We start from the raw sequence: 22,087 nt of genomic DNA, 5'->3' as shown, positions 1-22,087 counted from the left end.
TGGTAACACGATAAAGGTCTCCAGAAAGTTTTGGACACATACCTGACCACCTGGTAGACTCCTGTAAGCGTTCGAGCGTAAATCGGATGGCTGCAGGTTCGAGGCTACCTAGGTCCAGTCATGGATTTTTTCTCCTTTCTCCAACTTTTCAAACACACCTTAAGTAGTTAAAGTCTAAGTAGCTAAAGTCTTTGAGCAGGCTACCTGGTCCTACAGACCTTCAGCACTTGTGCTGTAAAGCATTAATAAAACATTCGTGTCTTCCTAGGGGAGCTACGGTGGTTTAAAGGATATTTCCCGCAGTTCAACGAATCGCCACCAATCCCGGATCAAAAGATTCGCCTCAAATTTTAGTTTTGAATGGTACCGATCCGATTGGAATCCGACCAAGAACGACGGGACAGTGCCGGAAAAGAGTTATAGAATTATTATATAGATATAAGCTATAAACAATTCTGCAGACAACATCAGAAAAAATCATCTCATCAAGGACATGAATCTGGTTATGCAGAACAATATGTAATGGCAAATCATGTGGTATTAGATTCCTCCAATGTCACTGCACCATCAGATGTAGCCACAACACAAGCTAACTCTAATACTAGGGAAATTGGTGTTAATATTAACACCACCAAGGAGAACTAGGTGGGTAGATGTGGCTATATTATGCTGTAATTCACTTTATTTTTATGCAAAAAAGTTTTACGATATTTTTTTGCGAAATATATTTTTGTATGATTTACGTGAATGACTGCTCTGTTAGAGTAGTTTGATCTTGTATAAAAAATTTCGTGCAAGAGAAATTTTCATACAAATTTTGCATACGAGAATTATTTTACAATGAAAAGCAAATTACAGTAGCAACTGCTAATATTAATTGCCAGTTTTAAAAGATGGAAAGTATCAAAAATTGTTCTGGTGATTGCCTATATTAATTTTCATACATAGCTACATGTATAGTAGTTCCCAAATTTTATTTATTATAACAGGGATATTATCACTTGAATTATACTGTGCATATCCTATAAGAAAGCTGGTGCAGGCACATAAAAGGCAAGTATGTACAGTAATATACAGTAAAACAGTTTAAAACGTTAACACATGCAATCATGTATCTCAGTTGTGCTATAGCTAATAATAGGACCTAATAGTGGGAAACTTTCCATGCCTGAGTCTGCATGTTAAACTATCTCCAAAATTGGCACTCTCAATGATCATCTTACAGTAATATATTTGTATTTTTCTTCCTATTACGATAATCCTTTTCTTTTCCTTGTGTATGGAACTCACAAAATCATGCTTTACTAATTTATTTAAAATTTGAAGGCTAGATAGATCACATTATGGCTTCTGTTGGCTAGCACTGCAGACAATTCCTGATCTAATTGTATGTGTGAAAATCTAATTTTCTTCCTTCCTGTTAATGTACATGCAAGTGCGGCATGCTGGCTTTCTTGCCGTGCTACACACTACCATCTGTTTGTGACAAACTCATGATACACCAGCTTTCTTGACTGCTTGATATGCCATACAATATGTCTTACATAGTGACCATTTTGTGTAATCTGAGTCATTCAGTTAGCCAGATTAGACAGCAAGATCTGCCAAATTATCATCAATGATGAATTTTAAGTGAGGGGGCTAAAAGAAGTACAGTAACTAGTTGATACAATTTTGCATGCAGAGCAGCTGTATCTAGAGGTGTGGTGAAAAATTAGCACTCTAATTATTTTTTAAATGCATATGAAGTTTTGAGTACACGACTTCCCTATTAGAGTAGCTGGCTGTTCGATAGTGTGCATAGTACATTGATCCTAAAAGGTGGAGCGGCTAAGTCATCTGTAAAACAAAGTAGTGGGGCTCTAGCACCCTATAGCCACCCCTGTTGATGAATACTTTACTACTTGAATAGCTGATTTATTAAGGCCATCAGATGGCCTGTACTGTTTGGGTAAACTATATATGCACTTTTCATATCCAGGCCTAGCCTGGAAAACTGGCATCCCATCACATCACATCTCAATACTGAAATAGAATCTTTATTCAGCAACCTGTAATATAAGCTGATTAAAAAGGTTGAAATAGCATTGTCATAACCATAAGAAATATTGGAGTCATGTCATATTTTGAAAAAGATGCAAATCTTTTGTCCCAGCAGGCCTAGTTATTTTTCTGGCCTGGTCACATTATGATTGTCTATATACATATCTTTTATTACACAGTGAATACATGTTTGTGTTCTATATTGTGACAGGTGGAAGCTGACAGCTACAGTTTTCCCCAGTAAGAACAAAAGCTAACAATAATAATAAAAATTGTGTTCATAATTATTAATTTTTCAATCATATTGAAGTGTATGTAAATGATTGCTACAGAATTGCTATTCAAATGCTGTGTGCATGTTACTTCAAAATGGAGTTATATTCAAAGGTTAAAAGAAGAACCATAATACTTGTACAAAAAATATGCCTCCTCTCCATATGTGTATGGCAGTAAGAAATTACTCACCCCCTCCCATGCTACCTGCTCTTCATACATAATACAGTGAAACCTCATTAATAGGGCCACCTATGGGATCCATGATAAGTTGCCCTATTAGTGAAAACGGACACTATAACAAGGTGGCCTTATTAAGATCACTAAGTGGAGGTTTCACTATATTGACAATCACTTATGTATCCATAAAATTGTTATGGTCAACTTTCATTGCCCTATTATAATTGTTATCGCACAAATAATATGTAATGAATTTTTATGGTTTGACTGAAGGTCACTATTTATAATAACAAAGCATTTAGAAATGAGGAAAGATTATAGACAAGGATATTGTAGATATTTATGGAGGATTACTTTTTACTATTTTCATATATAACCATTTCATAATCATTAAATAACACCTTTAATAGTTTTACATGAGCACAGTTTCAGATTGTATTTAATTGTATCATTGAAAAGTGCACAATTTTAGTTGTTAGTACATTTTTTCAACTGAAAAAGTGCATCATTACACTTCTGATCATGAGCCCTTGAACTATAACCTCTACATGACTTTTGATCACATCGTGCATGGATGTGGTAAAAATGGCTTACAATTACCAGCATGTCATCACATATAGTACAGACATTCATTGTTAAAAAGTTACAAAAGAGTGTTATGAACTGCAACGATTAGCTATGTAGAATTGTTTGATAGTGTGTTTCATAATGTCATATGTACTATAAAATTGTCATAAACATGTTATTGCTGTCCATATGCACTAACTGGATAATCTCAACTGTTTGATCATATGAAATACTCTTGCTTCAGACTTCATTAGAAGCCTCATACTTAATATTTCATTTAATATTCTACACAAAGAGTAAATGATAAGTTTGTCAGCTCAAGCATACTTACAGAAAGTGGTTGCTAGCCGTAAATAAATTTCATAATAATGAATGAATAATAATTGTTGTCCCTATAGCAACCTGGATTAAACATTCATATAGGTGTGAATGTGGTTTGCTTAAATAACCTCCCTCCAAGGTTTAGAGCATACATAGCTCAGGTCAAGTAACATTATTGCATCCATGCATGGTTTCCAATGCAATTGCCCAGAAGAGAAAAACTGTTGTCCTTTCTGGGTAATCACATGTACATACCCCAATTCGCTTTATTTTCATGCAAAGTAATTCATGTTAAAAATTTTCATGTAAAAAATATTTTATTGATTTTCATGAATGAGTGCTCTATTAGAGTAGTTCGATCTTGCGTAAACAAAACTTTGTAAGAAATTTTTGTACAAGTTGTCATACGAAAATTATTACAACCAAAAAAAGCAAGTTACGGTAGCTAGTACATGGGGGAAACGTATACAGAACTACAGTAGTCAAATCTCATTACCTACAGCGGTGCAAAATTAATATTTGTCTAGTACTGAATATGGATGGATCTACTGTAGGAGACACTGTTAAGAGGCGCAAGAGATCTTAAGAGTCTATTGTTTATTCCACTAGGAAGGGAATGAATGGAACTGAGTCACTGTATGGTACAGTTATTTTTGAGATAACTATTAGAACCTCATTGATTGTTGCGAATTGTGTGTATTCCAGCATTGTTACTGTATAAGGAAAACAAGGTATTATCATAATTGTTTGAAGTATCTAAATGAGTAGCTATAGATCTTGTGACTGATCTGTACTTGAAACCTTCAAATTCCTCAGCCCAGTTTGTTTCACAATGTACAGTTTCTACAGGCTGTAGATACACCAGCTGGTAGTCCAGATACTCACCAACGGTTACATTAAAATATTATTTTATAGATAGTAATGGTTGTATTATTACAAACACAGCATAATTCATACATAAATACTGACTGTATTTATTCCGTCTATGTGTAGGTGTTGCAACTAATAGTCCAAATACTCTACCTTGGCTCAAACAGAAACAGACTACAGTCCCCAATAGTGAATAACATTAGAGTCATTTATAGATTTGAGGTTCGTTTAGTCTTGTTATAAGGAGTTTTTAAAAACAGTTGTTCCAATACTGAATAAAGACGGGGTTAGAATATGTAGTATTGGAACACTATTTTTGCTGTGAGGCTACCCAGACAGTTTGGTTGCAGGTGGATCCACTTTACACCTGTACATATAGAGAGGTACTCATAATAGATGAATTTCATTATAAGGAATTTTACCCTAGCAACCTGAATTTTACATTATTTTGTAGGTGAGAATGTCAAAAGTAACATCTCCGATTTTTAAAAGTATAGCATATTCATGAGATATGACATTTTAAAGTTTGCAGTTTTCCCATACATTATCTATGGGAGGGGGTAACAGTTTCCCTTTCTGGGCAATCACATGGATAATGTATGGGAAAATCACAAATTTCAAAATGTCATATTTAAAAGTTATACCATGGCCACTCAGGGTTTGCCTAATATAATTATATGCCTGCGCCACCATGGCCATGAGGTATTTGCCTGATATATATGCCCAAGCCCAAGGGCCGCATATGCCCAAGCCCAAGGGCTGCAGGCCCGAGGACGGGGGGGCATATGTATCAGGCAGATCCCGAGTGGTCATGATATATGTAATATATACCACTCTGGTTATGCTCGCTATTAGGTGAAGGAAGACAAACCTGCATTCACTACAATACTTTTATACAGAGATTTGCAAACATTGATTGTGGCTATCATTTTAACCCTCTCACTGCCACAACCGCCATATGGTGGTTTCCGATTATAAATGCCCGTAGCATTACATTCTGAATGCTCTGTAACTTTAGTCGAGCGTTCTAGTAGCCCCTGCGCTTATCCTGTAGTGGGCACACGCATAAGTGAACGGGAACAGGGATAACTGGTCTCTCGTGCACTATTGCGTGGTTAGATGATGCAATTGCGTACTTTCAGAACGTTAATAACAAGCATTGTAGATGATTCTTTGACATGATAATGGCACTACTAATAAAGAGAAACAGTAAGGAGAGGGATTATATAGGTTGGAGTGGCGTGTTGCTACTTTTGTACGCTTCAAAACAGTGACCTCGTGCTTGTATGCGCATGCGCACTTGCTCAAATGTTGGAAAATCAGACTTAGAGATAATCGCTTCAACTATAAACTGGTTAGTAATGTTTATTGTGTTATTATAAACAATGCTAGCCTGTAAAGTAGTGAAATTTCACATTTGGTTTTGCTTAGATCGATTTTCGAACTTTAAAGTTATATAATGGATTTGTGGTTGCTCTTGTGTAAACAACAACTTCATAAACTAATTCCTTGTTCCATAGCGAGTAAATTGATATATAGTTTATAGGATCATATGGTATGGTGTGTAAGTTATAGCAGTTTAGAAACAGTAGATTAGAGCTGCTACAAATGTGGTGGTGAAGGGGTTAAGAGGCTAATTGTGAGATTCTGATTCACACCTACAAATGATGTTAAATTGAGAAATGACAATTATAATTGAATTTCATAATCATATATAGACAATGTATGGAAAAACGACAAGTTTTAAAATATCTTATCTCGTGACCTATATATGCTATATCCTTTTAAAATTTGGAGATGTTACTATAGACATTTACTGTACCCCTACAAATATATGAAAATTCAGGTTGCTAGGGGCAACTTTTGTTATTACGAAATTCATCCATTTGTATATATATATATATATTAGCAAGGATGTGAATAAGGATACTTTCCACCAATGAGTAACAGTTATGGTAGCTAGAAGTCCCTTGCTACAATTACAGACAAGCAGTTTACCAAGAATCACTAGATATGTTTCTGTTAGTTATTAAACATGGGTGGTGCAGTACACTTTAATTTAAAAATCAAAACAATACTGTATATATAAGGATATGGATGTAGCTAGCATGTTAGGGGGATTACAACAGTTACAAATGTATAACACCCATAAACCCAATACAGTGTAATGCATCCCATCATAATCCAAATCCTACCATAAAGGACTTTCATAAATTACTACACTAGACAGTAGCCCAAAAGAGTATTAAACAGAGAAATAATTCTCCAGCAATTATAGGTATGCATATAAATCACATGTAGTTGTATATTACATTATGTGGCCATGACATGTAGATTTCTGGTGCTAATAACTTACTCTGTAGTAATTAGGCATGTACTGTATGCACTAGTTTAAACCTAATACAGTAAATACGTATATTGCCGTATACATGCACCAACATAATTATGATCTACATACATCAATTTGAAATAGGTACCTCACTATAATGAGCAGTGTAATTAAATGTACAGACGTGATAACTACATTGCATTGCTGTGAAAGAAAGTTAGCCACCATCAAGAAGTGCACTGGTACAACAGAACCGCAGACTGTTTACTTTAAGAATATAATCACTATGATCTCATTATTAAACTAGTTGTATGCACAAGTATCATGAGGTATTACAAAACCGAACACGTTGTAGCTGGGGTATATATACTGAGTCAGGTACTGGGTTGGGATGGGACAAATACGAGGACACTATGAGAACCATCCCAGATCATCTTACAACTGTCTTAACGGTAACACAATGAATTCTGAATTTCTAATTATTTCTGTCAGAATCACATGTGACATTTTCCAAAATTGGATCACATATTATGAGCATTTAATAGTGTGAGTGCATTACTAAAATATTATGTACCAAAAATTAATACAAGAGTGTCCAACACTTGTACAGTATAGGCTGGGTCTTGTATGTCAGCTGTCTAGCTTTTGATGGTATTATGAGAAAAATCTAATTCAAAGAGATTCTCCCTGAAAAGCTCCATAATTTATTATTCTCTAAAGGTGAAGATTAAAACTATTTTTAGGTGAAGATTGTCACGGTTTTAATCTTCACATTTCCTTGTTCTACCATTGTGAACATTTCACACTCCCCATGGCTTACACCCTGTACCCAGAATCTTTTGTAGAGACCCTACACTGTCAGTGTTACAGTAAATACTCTCCTCTCCAGTTTTGATATTGCACATAGTTGTTGTGCATCCTACCCACAAAACTGGTGTATGTTTATTACAGCCTATGATTGCAGTGAGTGTGAAGGACTGCACTATACACACACATCAATAGACACATAATATTATTTAACAAGTAGTAGTCAATTAATTAGACTTGGTGTCAATGAATCCCATTCTTAACTTGATACAACATAAACGGTTAATAAAATGTACCAATTTAGCTATCATGACAAATGTATTGCAGACACTAACTAACCTTCCAACTTAATTCTGAGAGTAGCAATATCAAAGAGCACCCGACAATGAATCTTTTTTGACTATCTTAACCAGTAGAGATGGTACTTATTAAAGCACTTGTGGACAGTCACATTTCTAGAGCAGGTGGAACTGTTTTATCAGTGGTATAGTAAACATATAGAGAAGAAAATATGCCATATATGTACATTAACCAGCAGATAATACTGTCCACCAGTGAGCATCATGAATAACAGTTGTTAATTTTGCAAACAAGCAGTTCTGGGAAAGGTGCATCAATGTACCAACAGAATCACTATGTTTCCTTTAGTTACCTAAAATCCCCTAATGTATAGCTATCATGACGTCTATAGCTGCTATACACATATCATTAGTAGTAGTTTAGGGAAATGTTCAATATTCACAACATTACAGTACAAGGAAAATGTTCAATAATCACTACAACATTACGGTATAAGGCCATGTGTATAGCTATATAACAACAATACCATATAAGGATATGTGACTGTATAACCATATAGCTAGTGGGATTTCAGGGGAATCACAGCATTTACAACATACTGTGTAACTCACCACCTTTTTTGACTAAACTTGAACTTTTAACAAAAGAAGAGCTTGAGGCTAAAAATAAATGTGTACACAGTATAAAATAAACTAGTGGTCTATGTCACTACAAAAGATAGTGAAAGTCACTACTGTCTGTCACTCTATTTGTGTAGTGATGCCTGATGTAATGGACAATTTTGTAGTGAGTGTCACTACCATGTAGTGACATTCACTATTATGTAGTGAGGGTCTACTATGTAGTCATAGATTTATAAGCCCTAGGTACCTGGGGTTTATAAACCCATGATGTAGTGAGGGTCGCTACAAGAAAGTAGTGAAGGTTACCACAAATCAATGAACAACACTACTTAAAAATAGTGAGCATTGTGGCAAAAATTAGTAGTGAAATTCACTACTGTGAATGGCTAGTGAACATGCAGTACTTATTTTCCTTGGGCCTGCCTCCAGACCCCTAGACTAGCTGCCTTTGGCAGAATTACAACTGAGCCTTACCACTTTGACTTTTACTCTGATGCCCCTGATGTGTAGTTAATTATAAGTAGCTGGGCATGTATAAAACTAATAAATGTATATACCAGTGTATACATGGGCCTATTATAATATTATGATCAGTATACGTAGGTACCTCATGATCAGCATAATGAGCTATCACAACTCAAGGTAAAATGTACAGACATGATGTACTGTGTAACTGATATATAAGCCAAGTAGGAGGCTGGGTTCTATAAGCCAAGTACAAGGATGGATGGAGCATTTAGTAAAGAAGCTGAAGTTGAGAGAAGCCAAGAGTCATTGCATGATGGTACAATCACTTTTTGCAGAGGTTAAAACCTTCATCACAAGGTAGTTAACTACCAATCATCACATAAATTACTACAGATATTAGATCATTTGACCCTACCAGAATTCAGTTGTGGACTCATCAGCACAATAACTCAGTACAGTATCTGTTGCCAGAACAATGAGTTTGCTGTATATTATAATCACTTATAACTAGTATTTCACAGTAAATTCAAATGGATCAATTTGACCTTCATGGGTAAATTTAAACTACAGAAATTTTGGTAAAATGACCACCTTATGGTGGTTGTAACCGGAGTAGGCATTTGAACTAAATCAGTCAAAATAATTAGGGAAAAATCAATATAACTGTTTACTTAGGATGTTGAATTAATGTATTTTGATAATTTCAATGTGTATCGTCAAGTCTACTATTTAGCTATAGTAAAGTTTAGATGACCAGCTACACGGTTAAATTTGCATTGGTACACTAGTCATTATAATATTTATGGCTAATACTGTCACATCCCACAATCAAAAGTGAACATGGAGAACATAGGTTTATATACAATTGAGAAACTTTATAAGATCAGGGTGTTTTAAAAGATGCAGTAGCTATGTAAAACGTGAATATGTGTCATCGATAGACTATAATGTATGTAATTACTAGTGATGACTGACTCATTAAGTAATGACAAACAGACAAATATCTTGTGATGAGAGTTACTTTTACAACACATGATTAAAATGACCATGATGACAAGGTTATTTCAAACACTTAACTAGAGGTTGAAGAGACCATGGGACATCTGGGTATGACATATGGAAACAATTTTGCGACATTAGTGAATGTTCTATTAGAGTATGTAAATACAGTCTTCATGGATTTCATTGATATACATAACACATTCAGAACGTTTGTGTGTATAGACACTTAGTAAAGTGCTATATACATCATATGGACCAATGAATTTGCTTTGATAATGAATAACATTAAGAAACCAAATATGTCATACCTGTCTCATTGAGTGGTATGAATATACTTAACAGTTGTAAGGATTTCATAACCTGAATAAGTAAGTAGTTGACCACTAAAGAAGGCAATACAGAGCAACTGACTTTAAGTACAATTGTTTCTGATATACAAAAACAACTATTTTGAAGTTTTCTAATAAAGCAGTTGGCCAGGTTTGGATTTAATTTGTTTACAGTAAACAGTGATCACTTGAAAAAAAATTGAAGGGTTTGCCTTGAAGACAATTATTATGTGCACTGTATGAGCTAATGAATTCCCTTCAATAATGAATCATGTTAAAGAAAATTAATGCGACATAGAAAAGGCTTGCTGCCATATGAATATAATTTGTACTTGTAGGGATTTCATTGGTTAGATAGGCAACTGATCAACAACTAAAGATGTTTGTATACATCAATCATCTCTCAGTATGGCTATCTCTGTTATATGACAGAAAGATTTTCAAACACTCTAATAAAGCAGTCTGTCATTTTTTTGTATTGGATTCTTCCATATGAGCTATGACTAGTATATCTTACAAAGTTAAAATAAACAAATACGTACATCCTTGAGTCATTACTACCAAAATGTTGGTCGTTTGAATTGTAGGTAAAACAACCCCAAAATTTGGGTCATCTGTACCTATGTATGTGAATTTACAATGTTGCAATTATAGACCTTATCCGCAATGACGTAATAATTGACAAAATGGTCGTGTATAGTGTGGGCACTTCGTATGTAATCACTAAAATGAACTTTGTTTGTGGATTTCACGACATGTAACTATTGGATAATAAAGGTAAGAGGCTTGTAGCGTGATACGGCAATGCGAAATAGTCCCCCAGATGAAACCAGACTTAAGTTTTGGTATCGACGCAAAATCTTTTGATTGCTGCACAGTAAAAAAAAATGCACATTTGTCTTGAAATTAAGTATGTATGCGGCCGCTTGCTGCAGTATGCGAGCGTTAACATAGCGAACCGCCATCTCTCCCAATACCCCCTGTACAAAGTGTCCACACTAGCTATCGGCGGCCACTTAACGCTTATACGTCATTGCGGATAAGGTCCGTTGCCCTTTTCTCTTTCCTAAGCCCACCAGCACTGGCTGAGTGATGCCTGCTCAGCAATCATAAATAAAAAATCTGGTGTAGCTACGTATTCTAAAGGGTGAGTAGTTTTAATGTGATTTTTGAAATAACAAGTAAGGCTTCCACCAAATAATGCTCACACACTGGGACCGGTCTACTGACGTGTTGTAAAGTCTTAACAAATAAACGTAGCTCACGTGATAAACCCTGAAGAAGTAGATCATTGCTACTGTATATATACTGGCACGTAGCTATACAGAGTGTTTGACACTGTGCTCTTCTGCATAGACACACTTGATGCTGTGTTGAGACTACTTCGTTGCTGTAGTAACCAGTGTACCGCCTGAGACTTTGCCGCCTATCACCAGTTAGTCTATAAAAATAGCTACATGTAAGTCTATGTTTGCACGATTGCACAGTGACATCGCATATTACTAGTAGCTAGTTGAAGCATATGTTTCTTACCCTCCTCCGTCCGCCAAGAGGTCAACTCAGTGGATAGTGGTCCGCAGTGACCCAATCATGTTCTAGCTACGCCATGCCGCATAGCTAAATGGAGAATATCCACTATGCTATAGTAGCTAGCTACAGCAAACCTCTATACGCTAGCACTCCGTGTAGAAGTTGAGCTCCGCGTGTAGCTAGTTACAGTAGTACGTACATGGCCATGCATGCTCGTCTAGATTTGAATTTATTTATTACTTTACAACACCAGATGTAAGATTACAGAATTAATGTGATTGTACAAAAATAGTGTGGTGGTGTTGAGGGTCAGATAGCAAGGCCGGAGGAGACGGTCCGGTTGGTCAGGCCTGAGCCGGACCAATAATCTGGAGTTGAATCAACTAGCTGACCAGCTCGAACTACATTACTCTCATGCAATCTTTGGACGATCACATCTACATGTAGCTATGCACATTTTACAGATGTTATATATTGAAAATGCATGACACGAGTATAGTTACCTAGTTTCTCAGCCTAACTAAAGCACAGAACTACACGTATAGTACCTCCAATTACCTTACAATACAGCATAGCATCCGTATCGTTTTGTACAGAAATGATTGTGGGTTCTACGTACAGTATCACGTGTGCTAACAGTTCACTGTAAAAATTTAGTAGTGAATTGCTCTGCCACAATACTCACTACTTTTAAGTAGTGACGTTCACTACTTTTTGTAGTGAACGTCACTACTTGGCGGTCAATGTAGTGACATTCACTATAAAATTAGTAGTGCACGTCACTACACAAAAATAGTGAGTATTGCGGCAGACATTAGTAGTGACGTTCACTAGTTTGTTTTTACTGTGTTGGCATTTATCACGTGTAAGGCAGGTGCCTTCTTTGATTCTAAACCAGCACACTTATAATCTTCATAAAATAATCATTAGCATTCCTTGGCTTGTCTCTCTTGGCTTCTTTTACTGGGCGAAGGGCTGGCAGTGACAAACCGGATGACTCATCCCGCGGCAAGAAGCTGTACACTCATACATTACATGGTGGCCATCTGGATGAGATGTTGAGTAGAAATCACTCCTCTTCAACTACCCACTCGTCCTGTTGAGATACTGAGCATGCAAACTCTCAGTCTCACCCACATCGCGCCATTTTCGAATACTGATTGGTCTCGTGACTGTCCACCAGTATATTTACGTGATGATCCGTTCACTTCATATAAACCAGTATAGTAGTATACTGTATTTTTTTTAGCTGTGTAGCTTTTCATTGTAGCTGTGTAAATTCACTGTATAGTAATTATATCCTAGCTAAAGGGGGCCATGCTGCATGGGTTCCCTGTGAAATTTGGGGGAAAGTTGTAAGTTGCTAGCTAGTTTTACTTTAAAATTTAGCATCTATTTTAAATTTTAAGACACTTTCAAGCTTTTAAATTGCAAAAATTCTGCAGCCCCTGGGGGTTGCACCCCAGACTCCCCCTTGAACTTCTAATTGCTAGCTATAACTAAATGAACCATACAGCAAGTTTCATGCTGTGTCCCCTGTATGTCAGGTCTACAATTATACATAGTATAGAAAGTCTGAAGAACAACAGATAGGCTTGAGCATATTTATATAGCTATAGCTAGCAGTGAAATATCACTAAAATTGCATATCTGAGTGTCTAATTTTCAAAAAATTTCCTGTGGGGGGCATGCCCCCAGACCCCCCTAGAATGCTTGTACTTCACACTTTGCAGAGTGTGCTTTGCTCCTCTTTCATTGGCTTGTATATAGTAGCAATTTCAACATTATAGTCAATGGCCTGACCAACTCAATTTTCCCTCCTCCAGCCCTGAATCATAGCAACATGTGCCAAGTGTCCAAACTAATTACTTATAATACTAGTTAATCACTTAATTACAGTACATGTAGACAACATACAAAAACACAAACTTAGCTACATAGACTAAATGACTCAAAATTTACAGGCAGAATTTTAAAGCTATACAGTAGCTATGTGTGCAAAGCTGGAATGAGCTGCTTACATTGCATGGGGATAGCTATATATACAGTGTAATTAGCTAATCATATTTTCACGGTTTCATGTAGCTATGCACAACCAGTCACTCTGGTAGAATTTTTAAAATTATTGGCAATAATTGTTTTTTACTGTAGCCTTGTACTGTAGTAGCTACATTCTCAGAGTCTCATGAACACTTAACTAGTTTTCTTCTTCTTTTTTTTTTAATTTCGAAGGTTGAGTTAGTAAAAGCAATTTATTCTTGAAGGAGCGCACTAAATAGTTTTATGCATTTAGCATATTCTTACAGAGGGCTAAACAACATTCACATGGTCAAGTGCTAACACTCTGTACTAGTTACCTTCACCCAAAAATACAATGTGCATGCAAAACAAGAAGTTGTACAGTTATTATAACTGTTTATAATAATTATAATAATTTATATTGTTAATGTATAGCTCCTTGATAGCTACCAAAATGGTATACCAAACAGATAAGCTACTTGTGTCGTAAATGTGCTGACTTTTAACATGCTGTACTTATTTTTGCAAATTACAAAAATGTTCACCTTGACATGTGCAGGGTAATTTTTTGCGAATAACTTATAATTTACAAAGTGTATATTTAGCTGGTCATGGTACAAATATTTATTTAGCCGGTTGTTTGTTGTATAAACATTAGGAAGTGTCACGTATAACTCGAGTATCAAACACTATAGTTGTATGAAGATAAGTTTTTGGGTGAGTTCGAGGTGAGCAAGACAGCTTTGCCAGGACGCTCACTTCACTAGCTCCAACCCTAGCTTGCCTCGAACTCACCCAAAAACTTACCCTCATACAGACAATGAAGTCATCATTATGTTTAACAGGCAAATGTCAGGTTAATGTTAGCCTGAGGCTTAGGGTCGGGTTCAGCTTTGGTTTCTTCTTCAGGTTAGACTTAATAGTATATTTGTAACATTTAAATAGTACGAAACAAGAGTAGTAGCCAGCAAGCACTGGTGGTATAGTGGTAGAGTGTGGGTACTCCAAACCTGGATGTGTGGGTTCAAGCCTTGGTCACATCACACTTTTTTAAAAAGCTTCATTTCTTATACCGTTATGTGCCACGATTTTTCCTAAGATTTTTTTTAATAGCAATGACCCGCTAAATATTAACTTGCATAAACACCATGCAAACTAGCGTTGAAACCAGATCACTACTATTGACCTGGATAGCAATAGCGCATTAAGCACGAGGGTGTCTATACTTAACAATGGTAGTCAGTGGGCATGATTCCACGTAAGCTTGCAAAAAAGCAAGATACGTTTCCTACAAGTACAAGACTTTTTTGCTTCCATTTGAACACTTGTATTGTGGTAACGTGATTACATTACGTGTCATGTGGTTCACTCAATACGCAAGTGTTCAAACGGAAGCAAAAAAGCCTGTAAGTGTGGCTTTGTGCATACCCAACACATCATAATTATTTTTAAAATATGACATATTCCCAATATAAAGAAAGAAACTGGCCTTGACCTATCTTGTACAATAACAATCAATTAGTGGGCGTGGTTCCACATAAACCAGCAGGCAGCTACCATAATTCGCTTTATTTTCGTGGAAAAAATTTTCGTGTAAAAATATTTTCGTATATAAATCTATATTGATGGAATTACTGAAGAAATATGAAGTGAAATATAATTTTGAGTGTTGAAATTTTAAGCTGTGTTAAGCTTTATTAGCTGCTGGGTATGTATAAACGTATAGGTAAAGGTGATCGTGTGTATGGGTGTAGTGGATTGGTCACTGGCTGTATGGTACTTGCTGGAGATGGAGCTTCCCCTGGAGGACATTAGCAATAATAGTGAGCACTTAGCTGAGTTGTTGCCCCAAGTTGTGTTCTGCATGTGGTTATGAGGCCACAAAACATCTGGGTTACTTCTTACCATATCCATGGCCACTTTTGTTGCCATTGTGAAAAGTGTCCATCACAGCTGACGGTGGCTGTAGTGGTAGTTAGCCTTGCATGGGGTTTATGTATTAAGGTAGGGTTGGGAAATTCATACATAATTTGTGTTCACCTTAAGTTTGTATAAACTTCTGATCAATAAAATCATTGTTTCCAAACTTGGCCACAATTACCATGTGTTAATGCACTCTATGCAAGCAATTCAGATATGCTGTTACAAGTATATAGGAAGATGTGGCACAAATAATCTTGACTTGATTTTGAGATATAAACAATGTGTATGGGGCAATTTTGTACATTTCTGCTACAAGACACATAAATTGCTATTCCAAGAAAACTACCTTACATTGGTAGAAAACTTACTATGAAACAAGATAAGTCCTTAAATCAGCTGCATATACTGTGCAGTACTGTCATTCAAATCAATATTCTCTAAACATAATGTTCACTATTTAGTAAAATATTGTACTACTGTATAATGTCCCCTTAGTGAGGGAAGAAATTGAGAAATCTGTCCCACTTGCAATGTACTCAGAGAGGTTACATCACTTAGGTGGCAAAAAAAAACCAAACAGGTTGGATGCACTACTCATCATGGGGTAGGTGGGAATCAAGTTTGTTAACTCACAAGCGAGTGTGCCTACCCAATGTCCATGTACCATATATGGAAAGCCACAAGGCATCATCATTGTAGTAGCCCAGATAAGATGTGGTGTACTTGTATTCAAGTAAAATTTTTCATGATCTTTTACCATTGAGTCATCAAGGATGCTATGCCTAACAAGATTAATGATGACTTCATAGCTGCAGTGGGACCCATATAAGGAAGGGAGAGAGAGTATTAAACAAAAGCAGTATGTAGTAAATCCCAAATAGAGACAAGGTTGTCTCCTAGATTGTTTATTTACAGCTTAGGAATGTAGCAACTAATCATAGAAATTATGCAACCATAGCTTTGCATTTAAGTAACTGTTTTGGCAACAGAACAACTAAACTCAATTCTGGTCAGTGTTGCTTGAGATCGTGATTAGTACAATAGTTTGAATGGTGAAGTTTGTATGAGGAAAATGCAACAGAAGGATACAGGTGGCCTACAGCCACAAGCCCACACTTAAGTACACTTGCCTCTTATTGGCTATAATGCAGCACAATTAGGTGTAACATCCTTTTAAGCCAGATCCGTTCTATACATTACTGTCATCAAATACAGTATGCAGCCATGGAAACAGGTCATATTGAATACTGAACTAAGTACTTACTTTCATAATGTTGCTGCTGAATGGCAGCATTAAATTTTACTTTAGTTTGTAGCTTTAATATAATTATTATGATTTGCAATCCTGTCACTGTTATGCTACGTAGTTAAGATTGTAAACTTTTGGTTGTACTTTTACAGTTTATTTTTCAGTGTCTGGCATACAAATGGATCGTTTCACTTATGTTGTGATGATGATAATGATTGCTTTAGCTCTTTGCTCCAGTCCACTTTCTGGATCAGGTAGTTTATTTACATGTTCCTTGGATAATGCCAATCATGTAACCAAATTACATATGTACGATGTGTGTATATGGATAAATTCTGGAAGTAAATAATAATACGTTCATAGTTAATATCACACTATTTCCAGAATACAGCAAGTCAAGTGGCGGCACCTGTAAATAGAAAACAACTATTCACCAAACTTATTTACTATTAATACAGTATTTTTGAAGTGTTCATGATTTTCTGCTATGTAAACGAAGTACAGTAGCCTTAGTGAATTTGTTTATTCCATTTCCATAATATGTACCTATACTTGTCGGAAATTAATTATGTACCTCTCCATGTCAAATTTCATTACAAACATACAGCAAAAATAATATGTGTTAAGTTTTTGGTATGTTTGACAGTTAATTAATTAACAAAGTGAATGTTTTTAAATATGTTGCGGTGCGTATTTAACCACTGCTATCTGCAATTACTTACTCATTTTGTACTTTTCAGAATTCACTATCACTAATGGTCCACAAGACACTACAGTATGTATGAATGATATGGCAGAGTGTACATGTGGGTTTGATGGAGCCAACCCTGCATTAATAACACCAGACTGGATAATTGTCACAAGAAGTAGTGATGGTAGTGTTAATGTCACCATTGATGGAGGGGATATTATTGATAATAAACATGATGGACTTATGTGGCAATTTGGTGATGTAAACACAACAAGTGCTCCTAATAGTAAACTAGTAATTGGTCCAGTGGATGAGACTCACAATCAATCATCATATCAGTGTGTGTTTAGCGTGAATGAAATTGTAGATGAATCATTCCAGCTTCGCACTATACAGAGCAGTGTAGGCACTTTGACTGTAGTTGGTAAGAAATTGTCATTTAAGTCATGAAATATTCATCTGTGCTACAGGTCCATCAATTGGAAATATTGTAGCAAATAAAATTTGTGTAACATCATTATCTATTTCATGGGATACACATATTCATCCAGTGTGTGGAGTTGCATCACAATTAGTAACAATATCATTACCAACTAGTGGTGCTACAACATTTCCTACTAATGATAATAATTTCACTTTTACTAATCTAAACAGTAACACATCATATGATGTCATAATTATTCTCAGATACAAGAGAGGACTGTTATCAAGAACAAGGAGGACTGTTATCAAGACTCTACCCTCACATCGTATGTCTAGTATAATTGCTTGCATTACTGATGCATTGTTTTGAATTATATTGTTAGTAGTTATGCAGGGTAATACTTTTCTTGGTTGGCTTCATTAGGTTACTTCAGCCATTATACTGTAACAGCTAGCATACCTTGTGGAGTCATATTGACACCAATTTGCTTTTTGCATTTCTCAGCAGCTATCAAACCACAATAGCACAAAATACAATGTCATGCCATAAAATTTATAAGATTTACTGCACACTTGCATGTGTACCACATATGTAGATATGATTATACATTATACACAAGCTCATATTTACCACACAGCTCCTCCAGCTGTTTTTGATATTGCTACTAATGCTGAAAATAATGATGTAAAGATCACCTGGAAAGTAAGATCACAATAGCATTATTCTATTATACTGTACATATAATAATTTAGGTACCAGAGATCAATTGCTCTGTGACTGAAATTACACATTACAATGTGACCATTTTAACAAATGGAATATCAACATCTAAAACTGTCAGAGAAGAAGTGGCTTATTTGTCCAGTATTTTGGTCTACCAATCAAACATTTCTTATACTGTGATTATTGCAGCTGTAAATAGTCAAGGAAGCAGTGAGCCAACTTCAATAACAATTGGTATGTTTTGTAATTACAGACTATATATTATATCATATCCCTTCAAAGTATGCACCTTATAGATTAATGAGGGTCTATCACAAAATAATTATGATAGTGGGTCATGAGACCTGTTCCCAACAGACAAATGATTTGTAGCTGTATCTAAACAAATGTCATTTTCATACATCTTTATAATGGTTCCTAAACAAATCTAAAACTAATAAAAACTACCCATTGTAGCTATAGAAATCCCTTGGCATAGAACTCAATTTGATCTGTATCAGTATATATCCAGCCATCACTAAGATGTTTGCCTTTAAAGTTAGCCATATTTTCTTTGTATTTTTAATCCTCCATTTTGTTTTATATACTTGTAACAACTTGCCATGTTTTGTCAATTTGCTTCAAATATTACAATTTTTGTACAAATCAGGTGTAGAATTGGAGAATTAGCATAAGCAATCAATTACCGACACCCTTATTACCATGGAATGTACCTTCCACTTCAAACATTCCTCAGGCACAAATTTTGGCAGAGGTATTCCCTAGATACTGTCTTGCTGTGCCCTAAGTTTGATGTCAATAGCTGCCTTCCCTAAACAGTATAACAGATGAAAAGGTGCAGAGTCAAAATAACCAGTTACCGGAGTCATGACTCACCTACTGGAACTAACATATGCTTGCATGTTTTAATTACTGGAACAGTATCTAACCACCAACAAAAAGATTATTCCTAAAGCCATCAAAAATTTTGACAAAATTCCCACACAATTGCAAGTGCCTAATAGACATCCATGCAAAATTTCAGAATGTCAGAATGCGTAATACAATTGTTTTTGTAAAAATGTATAGATAATTAAACACACAAATTACACAATGGTCATTTGTGACTGGGCCTGCAAAAATAGGGCATGTGGGCACAAACTACACCCTGTCACACAACAGATCATATCTCAGTACCGGAATAGAATATCTGAATTTGCATTATAACGCCAATTAAATGAGTGCCAAGTGCTGAAAATTTCATGGGCATAGCTTAATGGTATCAAAAGTTATGAGCCATGAAAGCTTGAAAAATTAGGCAATTGTTATGCACCCACATGCCCTATTTTCGCAGACCCAGTCACATTCAACAATTCTACAGTAATAAATGGTGGAACAGCCAGCTCCCAACCAATTCTAGATCCTTCACTTTGCACTGTTCTTGATCTATTGGTTTCAGATGTTTTGTATAGATAGCATGGCAGCATACTTCACTTCCAATCATGAAGATAAATACCTACACTTCTTAACAGTTTGCCAGATGGCAGTACGCTATTCTGGACTATATTCTTACTAAAATCTTCCTTCACAACAGCCACCATGTCATCTTTGGGCATGCCAGTTCAATCCCCTTGTTCGGTAGTACCCGTACCAGGTTTTTTTTTGTGGAAGTTTCATTGAGTCCTGGCCTTTGACATGGCTTGTTTCTTTTATTGTTTGGTGACCAACATCAAAGTAAAAATCAACAGTACTCTCTCAAAGTGACAGAGAAAAAATGTCATTGATGGAACAGGGTGAACTTGCATCTATTCACAGCCCCAAACCTAAAGTAGAAGTCAAACAAACTGTAAACCTTTGTCCATTCTTTTTTCAGTAGAATTATAACCCTTGACAAACATACAACAGTCTTTTTCAAACATTCAACTTCTTTGTACCATGGAATTCCACCATTTTTATTAATAAAATATCCATCCGATAATTGAAACCAGTAATTGAGTCAATCCGATAAATGATACATGAAATTTTTGAAAAGTACAATTTAAATGAAATTTGACATAAAATTGAAATTTAAGTGAAATTTGTCACACCTTAGCTAACTACTGCCTAAGATTTAGCGTATTACTAAACTATGGTAATTGTCTTTTCTTGCAGAACTTGTTCAGCTATCAAGTTACACACTTTTTAAAAAAATAATCCACAACACAAAAACACTTTTTTTTGCAGGAACATGTATTGAAGCTATTTCTTGACTGCCATACACCTTTGATTTCGTAGCTTTTTTCACCCTTGACTTTTGAGCCTTTTATGATTTTGCATCAATAGTATAATAATGTTTGTACATAATATGTATGTATATGTACAGGTGTGCATTTTATGCATGTATGGATGTCAGTAAGGATGGTATTATGCCATAATGGTATACATTAGTTATGGATCCTACTATACATTACTCACTTTCAATGATATGTAGCAAACACAATGATCCCACACAACATCAAGGATGATGATGATGATGAGTGTTCTACTATGATGATAGGTTTCACAGTGACCATAGTTGTACTAGTGGCAACCATAATTGGCATCACTGCTGTGATGATGTGGTGTTTGTATAAGCACAAAAGAGGTAGCTGTACTGTCTTCCAGTATGTATGTGTAACTTTGTATAAATATAGCAGTAAAATATTGTATGTATTGATGTATTGATGATAGGCTCCTTCTTTTAGAAGAAGCAGTAATTCCAAAGACTCAACAGCTCACTGAAGACACAATCAAGATGCAGTCTTCACCAGCATATGTTCCAATGAGTCAGGACAACATAACGTCATCCACTGTACCACAGTATGAGACTATCCAACACTGCAATGATGTCAGAATGGATACTAATCCTGCTTATTTGACTCACAAAAACACCTGAACAATGTTGTGACATAATGTACTGTAAACACAAGCAACTTATATGTGGTGGTTGTATAGTATGCGTATATAGGTATTTGCTGATGAAGCCATTAAACAAGTTTTCATTTTATACTATTGCAGGACATCACTATCTCAATTCACAACCTCTATTCATGACCAATCCATATTAATAACCTCTTTGTAGTAAGAGAAATACAACATGCACATTATGTGTCCCACTCCAATTAACAAATCAAATCTTATTGGGTATTGCAGCAGTGCTAGTGGTGTTGTCTCTGATCATTCTCTAACAAGTATACTTTAGACACGATCTGCAGTGTTATTGACAGAAGCCAGTATGCCTATGTTACTAAAAGCTACATATGTTAGATAATAGCTATACATTACAATAATACAAGCATACCAATTCAAAATCAATATGTAGTTAATCAAGAAAACACTGTAACACCAAAGTTAAATATGGTGATGTACACATTTATACAGTAGCTGTGAGAATTCATGATATGATACAACTAACTCGT

The 22,087-nt window shown here is 35.6% G+C and overlaps 2 protein-coding genes across 3 annotated transcripts in view; both read left to right on the top strand.

Moving 5' to 3' along the window:
- The window catches only part of LOC136248008 (contactin-6-like), a 37,381-nt gene extending 35,014 nt beyond the window's left edge, over positions 1–2,367 (top strand). The window contains exon 15 of the mRNA XM_066039827.1: positions 2,255–2,367. Within this exon, the coding sequence (XP_065895899.1) occupies positions 2,255–2,300 (46 nt within the window). The 3' untranslated portion in view covers positions 2,301–2,367. The remainder of the gene's footprint in view (positions 1–2,254) is intronic.
- Positions 2,368–11,337: 8,970 nt separating this feature from the next.
- On the top strand, positions 11,338–21,790 carry LOC136237838 (uncharacterized). Of its 2 annotated transcripts, none has more exons than XM_066028062.1 (8): positions 11,338–11,571; positions 16,998–17,087; positions 17,574–17,948; positions 17,995–18,273; positions 18,586–18,650; positions 18,701–18,905; positions 21,121–21,273; positions 21,374–21,790. In XM_066028062.1, the coding sequence occupies exons 2-8, from the start codon at positions 17,012–17,014 to the stop codon at positions 21,562–21,564; spliced, it is 1,344 nt and encodes a 447-aa protein (XP_065884134.1). In that variant the 5' UTR covers positions 11,338–11,571; positions 16,998–17,011; the 3' UTR covers positions 21,565–21,790. The 2 variants fall into 2 exon arrangements, with proteins under 2 accessions (XP_065884134.1, XP_065884142.1); XM_066028070.1 differs by having other exon boundaries at positions 16,986–17,087.
- Positions 21,791–22,087: the final 297 nt, after the last annotated feature.

Source organism: Dysidea avara, chromosome 1 (assembly GCF_963678975.1).
Source record: "Dysidea avara chromosome 1, odDysAvar1.4, whole genome shotgun sequence".
In the NCBI taxonomy this organism is placed as follows: Eukaryota; Metazoa; Porifera; class Demospongiae; order Dictyoceratida; family Dysideidae; genus Dysidea; species Dysidea avara.
This window is presented reverse-complemented; position numbering and strand designations above follow the sequence as displayed.

What these genes read in the sequence shown, in the direction of transcription:
- LOC136237838 (XM_066028062.1), top strand. Translation starts at nt 17,012, where the DNA reads ATGGATCGTTTCACTTATGTTGTGATGATGATAATGATTGCTTTAGCT. An exon ending in ATGTAAAGATCACCTGGAAA is followed by an intron (nt 18,651 to 18,700) that starts GTAAGATCACAA and finishes ATAATAATTTAG; the next exon opens with GTACCAGAGATCAATTGCTC. An exon ending in GCCAACTTCAATAACAATTG is followed by an intron (nt 18,906 to 21,120) that starts GTATGTTTTGTA and finishes AATGATATGTAG; the next exon opens with CAAACACAATGATCCCACAC.